This window comes from Palaemon carinicauda, chromosome 3, assembly GCF_036898095.1.
Source record: "Palaemon carinicauda isolate YSFRI2023 chromosome 3, ASM3689809v2, whole genome shotgun sequence".
Classification (NCBI taxonomy): domain Eukaryota; kingdom Metazoa; phylum Arthropoda; class Malacostraca; order Decapoda; family Palaemonidae; genus Palaemon; species Palaemon carinicauda.
In genome coordinates, this window is record NC_090727.1 from 135,816,235 (window position 1) to 135,826,144 (window position 9,910).

Below are 9,910 nucleotides of genomic sequence, written 5' to 3' on the forward strand. Positions count from 1 at the left end.
TATTTACCCTTTCAGAACATTGAAATATATCTATTACACATTTTGTTAGATACCTAATCTATAACTCTCCAATATATTTACCCTTTCAGAATATTGAGATATATCTATTACACATTTTGTTAGATACCCAATCTATAACTCTCCAATATATTTATCCTTTCAGGGCATTGAAATATATCTATTACACTTTGTTAGATAACCAATCTATAACTCTCCAATATATTTAACCTTTCAGAACATTGAAATATATGTATTACACATTTTGTTAGATACCCAATCTATAACTCTCCAATATATTTACCCTTTCAGAACATTGAAATATATTTATTACACATTTTGTTAGATACCTAGTCTATAACTCTCGAATATATTTACCCTTTCAGAACATTGAAATATATTTATTACACATTTTGTTAGATACCTAGTCTATAACTCTCGAATATATTTACCCTTTCAGAACATTGAAATATATTTATTACACATTTTGTTAGATACCTAGTCTATAACTCTCGAATATATTTACCCTTTCAGAACATTGAAATATATCTATTACACATTTTGTTAAATACCCAAATCTCCCTCTCTCAGTATTACGCCCAAACGAGTGAAGGTCGGAATGACTTCATCTCGACTCACTCTTTTACGTCATTGGTGGCCGCACGGCGCCTGCGCATCGAGTTTGATTCTTCGGTCAAGTGGCCCGGAGAGGACAACAAGTGTTTCCGGTTCGAAGTCCTAGGATGTCCTCGAAGTAAGATCTGTCTTTCTTGTTTGGTTGACTCATTTTAGTATTGATGTATTGCGTACTTTACTGCATTATGTTTTAAACACACACACACACATATATATATATATATATATATATATATATATATATGTATATATATATATATATATATATATATATATATATATATATATATATATATATTCATTCATATAAGCTATATAATATACTACCTTAAAATCTGGGGTCTCTATACCCGTTGAGATACTACTGTTAGAGAGTTATGGGATCTTTTGACTGGCCAGACAGTATTACACTTTCCATTTTGCCTACACATGCACTGAATAGTGTGGCCTATTCCTTACAGGTTTTCCTCTGTCCTCATACACCTGACAACACTGAGATTACTAAACAATTCTTCACCCAAGGGGTTAGCTACTGCACTGTAATTGTTCATTGGCTACTCTCCTCTTGTTAAGGGTAGAAGAGACTCATTAGCTGTGGTAAGCAGCTCTTCTAGGAGTACACTCCAAAATCAAACCATTGTTCTCTAGTCATGGGTAGTGCCATAGCTTCTGTACCCTGGTCTTCCACTGTCTTGGGTTAGAGTTCTCTTGCTTGAGGGTACACTTGGGCACACTATTCTATCTAATTTATCTTCCCCTTGTTTTGTTAAAGTTTTTATAGTTTATATAGGAAATATCTATTTTAGTGTTGATACTGTCCTTAAAATATCATATTTTTCCTGGTTTCCTTTCCTCACTGGGCTGTTTTCCATGTTGGGGCCCCCTGGGTTTGTAGCATCCTCCTTTTCCAACTAGGGTTGTAGCTTAGCAAATAATGATAATAATAATAATAATAATAATAATAATCAGAGACCCAAGTGGGAATCAACTCAAAGATAATAGCATCTGGTCGGCCGGGGAATCGAACTATGGTCCGAGAAACTGGCACGACAGTGACATACCATACATCTTATTTTATTATAAAAAACAAGTCTAAGTGTGCTAAATTTATCTTATATATATATATATATATATATATATATATATATATATATATATATATATATATATATGTGTGTGTGTGTATATATATACACATATATATATATATATATATATATATATATATATATATATACATTTATACATACATACATATATATACACATACATACATATATATACACACACATATTATATATACATATATATATATATATATATATATATATATATATATATATATATATGCATGCCTGAGAATGAATGTTAATAAATGTTAATACTTGCTCTCCAGCATTTATTTTAGAAGTACCAACGCACAAACGCTGCTAAGTTTTGACATGCACGTAATATATCAAGGTCGATATACACTCCCACATGTCATACATGCGTGTGTATAGAACATAAACACTGTCTATGTATACGCTCAACTGTGGTCGTAACTTAAACACTCCTCTTGCAGACGTAACGCCAATAACTGGGCTAATTGTCGAAGCCTTGCCTGCCGGATGGGTCGTCGCTACGTGGGAGGAGCCGACTATCCGTAGTCCGGGTGGGAAAGACCTCTCCCTGGGATCCACAACCTATTTGGTAAGTAAATGATGGTTCGATTACATTGAAATTTATTAGTCTTTTCATTATTTGCATTGTGGTATTTTGGCTGATTTTATGGGATTTTCAGTTAATTTCTTTATTTCATTCATTGTGTTTCGTTGCCATTTTAATTAACTATGTTGTTTCTTGTATGCTATTTTTTATAATAATTCGATACTATTTCTTTATTTCATAAATTGTTTTTTTGCCAATTTTACTTAACTATCTTATTTTTTGTGTTCTATTTTTTTTCTAATATTTCGATACTATTTATTTATTTATTTCATTGTATTTTGTTGCCATTTTTTATAAATTATCTTTTTCTTGTATTTTATCTATATTTTTTATTTCCATACTTGTTTTTAATTATACTAACTAGTTTGTTGTATGTTAAGTTCTTTTGATGATATTTTTTCTTATTTATTCATGGTAGGATTTAGTTTTTGCAATTAAATACTTCGATTAGGTGTCACATTTTTCAAAATATAGGTAAAATAAAAATCTTATTTACTTAATCATATTTTTACCTTTATTTACCTAATCATATTTTATCGTCTTGTATCTCAATGACCTAAGATATCTTTTATTTCCTTCTCTCTCTCTCTCTCTCTCTATCTCTCTCTCTCTCTCTCTCTCCTCTCTCTCTCCTCTCTCCTCTCTCTCTTTTAGCTGCTACTGCATTTTCAGTTTTTTTTATCGTGTTAGATATTTTAACTGATCTAGATTTTGTAGTTTCGTGTTTTATCGAACTTAGCACAGGAAAACTAACCGGAAATTCCTCTTTGTTTCTACACCATCACAAAATAACAGAAAATTTAAAATAATATTGGTGCGTCTTTCGACTTTGATGACGAGATTACAATAAAAATCCCGTATAATGAAACTATCCCAATTTTATATTTTTCTCCTGTTTCAAAATTCATTCCAATGTCTGACGATCGAGGATTATAGAACCCATCAAATCATCATATATCAGTCGGAGTATATATGATAAGACTATAAAATGTGTCCCCGGAATAGTCTTGAAGAAACTTGCTTTTTGTTCGCGGTATTTTACGATTGCCGTGAAACTGGCGTGACTTAATGATTCCGCTGTCCTTGTTCCTGGCGTCAAGGTTTTTTACCTCTCTCTCTCTCTCTCTCTCTCTCTCTCTCTCTCTCTCTCTCTCTCTCCTATGATTGTCATTCATCACCTAACTAATTATCTTTCATAACGTAATTTTTAATATGATTATCATGATTGTCAACTAAATTCTCTCTCTCTCTCTCTCTCTCTCTCTCTCTCTCTCTCTCCTCTTTCTCTCTCTCTCTCTCTCTCTCTCTCTTAATATTTTATATCATTGTCATTTATCTAGATAATTATCTCTCTTTTACAACGCAATGTTTCATATGATTATCAAATAGATAATTATCTCCCCCCCCCTCTCTCTCTCTCTCTCTCTCTCTCTCTCTCTCTCTCTCTGTGATTGTCATTCACCTCCTAACTAATTATCTTTCATAACGTAATATTTAATATGATTATTATGATTGTCAACTAGATAATTCTCTCTCTCTCTCTCTCTCTCTCTCTCTCTCTCTCTCTATGATTGTCATTCATCACCTAACTGATTATCTTTCATAACGTAATATTTAATATGATTATTATGATTATCAAATAGATAATTCTCTCTCTCTCTCTCTCTCTCTCTCTCTCTCTCTCTCTCTCTCTCTCTCTGATTGTCATTCACCTAACTAATTATCTTTCATAACGTAATATTTAATATGATTACCATGATTGTCAACTAAATAATTCTCTCTCTCTCTCTCTCCTCTCTCTCTCTCTCTCTCTCTGATTGTCATTCACCTCCTAACTAATTATCTTTCATAACGTAATATTTAATATGATTATTATGATTGTCAACTAAATAATTCTCTCTCTCTCTCTCTCTCTCTCTCTCTCTCTCTCTCTCTATGATTGTCATTCATCACCTAACTAATTATCTTTCATAACGTAATATTTAATATGATTATTATGATTGTCAACTAAATCATTCTCTCTCTCTCTCTCTCTCTCTCTCTCTCTCTCTCTCTCTCAAGTTAATGTTTTATATGATTGTCATTTATCAACTAAATAATTCCTTTCATAACGCAATATTTCATATGATTATTATGATTATCAACTAAATAATTCTCTCTCTCTCTCTCTCTCTCTCTCTCTCTCTCTCTCTCTCTCTCAGCTTAATATTTTATATCATTGTCATTAATCAACTGAATAATTCTCTTATCTTTCATAACGCAATATTTCATATGATTATTATGATTATCAACTAGATCTCTCCCTCTCTCTCTCTCTCTCTCTCTCTCTCTCTCTCTCTCTCTCTCTCCCAATCTTTCTTATCTCCATAAGCAGCGTCTCTATCTAAATCCAAATGGACAGGATCATCTTTTTATAGTGACGTCAATATAAATCGTTGACCTGGATTCAAACTTGGAAGAGAACTCATCATTATTATCTGTTCTCTGTCCTCCAGGAAATAGAAGACGCTGTATTACTGTTTTTTTTCCAAAAGCTGTGTACTGCTGTATTTTGTTTCTCTAATTGCTGCGTACTTTTCCTTTTTTTTCTAAAGCTGCATAGTGTAGTATTTTGTTTTTCCAAAAGTTGCGTACTTTAGCTTTGTTTTTCCAAAAGCTGCGTACTTTTGTTTTGATTTTCCAAAAGCTTCTTGCCGTTGTATTTTGTTTTAGTCAAAAGCTGCTTACTGTTGTATTTGGGTGATTTCTAAAATCTGCATTCTGTTGTTTTTGTTTTTCCAAAAATTTCATATTCTTGTATTTTGTTTTTCCAAAAGCTGCCTTCTTTTCAATTTCATTTTTCCAAAAGCTGCACACTTGTATTTTGTTTTCCAAAAACGGCATTATGTTGTATTCTGTTTTTCCAAAAGCTGCATTATCTTATATTTTGTTTTCCCAAAAGCTGCATTCTGTTTGCATATTGCATAGCCAAAAAGCTGGCCTAATCCCTATTAGTAAAGCCCAAACTGACCATTTATGTTATATGAATTTATGAAATATTCTGGAACGTGATCTTTCCAGGCTGCAATAACTCGGGAAGGAGGTGGTGAAGACAACCAGATGCAGGAAATGAAGGTCAATGCTAGAAGGTTCACCATTCCGAGCCCTCTGTGGGGAGCAAAGTAAGTTTTATAATTAATCCTAATCGAGTAGTTGAATCTGGCACAGCTTCTAAAGTTCAAACTTACAGCAAATGTTTTTATGTTGAACAGGCTGACATAGGAGATATTTATTTTTATGTTATTGTTCTTAAAATATTTTATTTTTCCTTGTTTCCTCTCCGTACTAGGCTATTTTCCCTGTTGGGGCCCCTGGGCTTATAGCATCCTGCTTTTTCCAACTAGGGTTGTAGCTTAGAAATTAATAATGATAATTAATAATAATAATAATAATAATAATAATGATAATAATAATAAGTCATTTTATAGTTTATATATGAAATATCTGTTTTGACATTGTTACTCTTTTTAAAGTATTTTATTTTAATTGTTTAGTATTTCTCATAGCGTTTATTGATTTCCTTTTTTCCTTTCTTCACTGGGCTATTTTTCCCTGTTGGGGCCCTTGGGCTTATAGCATCTTGCTTTTCAAACTAGGGTTGTAGCTTAGCTATTAATAATAATTATAATAATATCATCACTATTTAGCGTTTTTTATTTATTAAACTCATATGTGTATACTAGTGCGCGCGACCCAAAATGACTGCTAAAAGGGATTTTGACGAAGGAAAAATCTATTTCTGGGGAGAGACCTGTGGCGCCCGGCGGAAAAGTCCTTCTTGTATACCTTTTCTGATAAAAACCTTCCAATTATACCAGAGAAAGATAAAAGCATGGAATGCTGAGGTTACAACCCTCGCGCGAGCACCTTTTGGGTGTCGTGTATAAGCAAAGGGCGCGTGAAATCCACTATTCACAGGTTGTCTTCCATTTAGTTAATTCCTTCGCCAAAGGGATGGGCCGATACAGAGGCCCTAGACACATGTTCTTGACCCTGAAGAGAATCTCCCCTCCGAGGTCGACCCACATCAGAGTAGTCTCAGACAGCACGGCCGTAGTCCACTGCCTCAACAGAGGGGGGTCCAAATCACCCAACCTGAATCAGATCCTGGTCACTATCTTCACCTTGGCAGCCGACAAAGACTGGTTCCTGTCAGCAACTCACCTAGCAGGAGTCCAGAATGTGATAGAAAAATGACTGCTAAATATCTAGATTTGCACATACATGGACCCCCCTCTCTCCCGCAACCAGAGGAATGGGAGAGTTGAGCGTGACCAGAAAGAAATATATATGTATACAGTATATGTAATATTTATATATATCAAACCAGACACTTGCTTTTCATTACATTGGAGATATATATATATATATATATATATACTGTATATATATATATATATATATATATAATATATATATATATATATATATATGTATATATATATATGCTGGAAATAAATTAAGAGCAAACTTGTGAGGAAAAGTACTCTGAAAATTAGAATGTTCAATTTACATCTTACAAAATGCCACATACACAGAAGAGGAAAAGTAGATAAGGTAATGTTATTGTTATTTCTCCGTAGTTATAAACAATATAATATATATATATATATATTTATATATATATTCCAAAGCAAAAGCGCTTGAAAAAATCAAACATCATAACATCATTACATAAAGTGCCACATGTATAAACGAAAGCTGGCAAGTATATATGCTTGCAAACCTTGACCTTTGGGTTGTTAAGTCTATGTTTTAGGAGGCCTCAATCATACACCAACCACACGCATCTGCCAAACTTTGTCTGCATTTTGCAATAATAATTCCTGAAGGAAAAGCAAAAGTAGATGCAGGGACAGTAATGGGATAGTAATGGAACAATGGGTAAAAGAAAAAGCTATTCGAGTAACAGTTTCCTAATAATTTCTCGCCCAATATTGTGACCCGCTTTTAGGTACCTGAAGGTCAAATGTTGAAAGTAGTATGTCATTTTGCCTGGAATGAGGTTGCTTTATGAAAGTAAATAAAGCCATAACTGCTATCAGACATGGCTTTATTCGTTTTCTAATCACTGAGAATAGTAGAATCCATTAACTGGATGTTCCTCTAACCTTATTTTTCTAATAAACCAATAGAAACCTCATTAGTCGGCTATTAACATTGTGCATGACGTTTTCCATTTGCTAAACACCTCACACTCTTTATCCAAGGTTTCATTAGTTCACATTAGTGCAAGAATCGTGACGCATATGATTCAAATTCCATATTGATCAGTAAGGTCCTTAACAAATGCCCAATACTCTCGACTTAGTTAAAACTAAATCTAGTACAATTTTTGTTATGCTGTTTAAAGAACAGTACATACAGTGTATCAAACATTGTCTTTTGAGAGGAGAATTCCTCCAGTGACGTTAATACTAACCTCCTCCTCCTCTCTCTCTCTCTCTCTCTCTCTCTCTCTCTATATATATATATATATGTATATATATATATATATATGTGTGTGTATATATATATATATATACTGTATATATATGTATGTATGTATATATATATATATATATATATGTATATATGTATATATATATATATATGCATATATATATATATAGATAGATAGATAGATAGATAGATAGATTCTTGATAGTTGGCCCCTCAATTTCCAAAAACAGAAAATAAATCGACATATTTTAACAGGTACACTATTAGCCTGAAGTGCGTCTACCAAGGGTTTAATCTGTCTTGTGGGAACGATTCAATAAATGCGGAAGTTATTGGGTGTAACCCTAAGGAATCTACATGTCTTTTGCAAAACCAAGGTAAGTTTTAGATGATGAATCTTACGACTTTGTATATTTTCTCTTAATATCCATTATTTGGTCTATCCATATCAATTGCATCATCCAGTTAATAGCTGGGAAATATACCATTCACATCCATTGGTTTTTGCAGTCCAACCCAGAAATTAATATTTTCACATTAATTGGATTGTTCAGCAGTCATCATCATCATCATCATTATCTCCTCCTACGCCTATTAACTCAAAGAGCCTCGGTTAAAATTCACCAGTCGTCTCTATCTTGAGCTTTTAAATCAATACTTCTCCATTCATCTTCTCTATTTTACACTTCATAGTCCTCAGTCATGTACGTCTGGGTCTTCCAACTCTTCTAGTGCCTTGTGCAGCCCAGGTAAAAGTCTGGTGAACTAATCTCTCTTGGGGAGTGCGAAGAGCATGCCCAAACCATCTGCATCTACCCCTCACCATGATCTCATCCACATATGGCGATCGAGTAATCTCTCATATAGTTTCATTTCTAATCCTGTTCTGCTATTTAACTCCCAATCAACTGTAAATTTGAGATGTTGCTAAATCAGTTCTTTCAGTGTTTTTACAATCTTGTTTTGATATTTAAGTCAAGTCTTTCAAGTTTTATTTGTTCTACTGTTTTCTTTCAAAACTACAGTATATAGCTGTGATCTCTCTCTCTCTCTCTCTCTCTCTCTCTCTATATATATATATATATATATGTATGTATATATATATATATATGTATATGTATATATATATATATATATATACATATATATATATATATATATGTATATATGTATATACATATATATATATATATACAAATGTAGAATGCATGAATGAATGAATGAATCTTATAGTGCTGTTCTTCAGTCAGTCAATTATCATTCAATACCAAAACAAATTAACATTAAAATTAAATTATGTATAGAACCCTTTTTGGTCACTCCACACCTTTCATCCTTAAACATTCCAGGATTTTCATATTTATTTGTGCTGTATTTTCAACCAATAACACATTCATTAAACATGTTTTCTGGGTCGACCTGTGACGGCCGGTGAAAAGTCTTTCTTTCTACCCTTTCTGATATAAATCTTCCAAATATACCAGAGAAAAATAAAAGCATGGAATGCAGAAGGTTTATATCAGAAAAGGTAGAAAGAAGGACTTTTCACCGGGCGTCACAGGTCTCTCCCCAGAAATAGATTTTTCCTTCATCAAAATCCCTTTTTTGTTTCTTATCAGTTATTTTCCGGAGACCGTTGTGGTTACAGGCAGCTGTGGTTGACGAAGAGAAAGTAGATCTAACTTGGTCCTCGGCCTCTAGTGGTTGGATCACGTCGGAAGTCATCCTTCGAGTCGTTGATAATGATCTGGAGGAAGTTGATACACTGAGCCTTTCGAACAAGGTATAATAATGATTATTGTATTGTAAACTTTTCAATTATATATATATATATATATATATGTATATATATATACATGTATATATACATATATATATAATATCTATATATTTATATATATATATATATATTATATTTGTTCAGATGTAAACAATATTTCCTAAACAAGTTGAGATCACAAAAGAAGACATAATTAGCCTACAATATTTTATTATTTTTTTATTATTTAAGAGGTCATCCTTTTATGAAAATGTCTGCAATTCCTCACATATACAATGGTCATTACTTTTATTATTGGCATAAACA

At 32.7% G+C, this 9,910-nt stretch overlaps 1 protein-coding gene across 1 annotated transcript in view; it reads left to right on the forward strand.

Moving 5' to 3' along the window:
* LOC137634284 (uncharacterized) overlaps positions 1–9,910 on the forward strand; it is a 129,487-nt gene that overhangs the window by 117,599 nt on the left and 1,978 nt on the right. Inside the window, exons 5-9 of the mRNA XM_068366596.1 lie at positions 589–751; positions 2,198–2,325; positions 5,404–5,504; positions 8,080–8,201; positions 9,444–9,607. Of these exons, the coding sequence (XP_068222697.1) occupies positions 589–751; positions 2,198–2,325; positions 5,404–5,504; positions 8,080–8,201; positions 9,444–9,607 (678 nt within the window). The remainder of the gene's footprint in view (positions 1–588; positions 752–2,197; positions 2,326–5,403; positions 5,505–8,079; positions 8,202–9,443; positions 9,608–9,910) is intronic.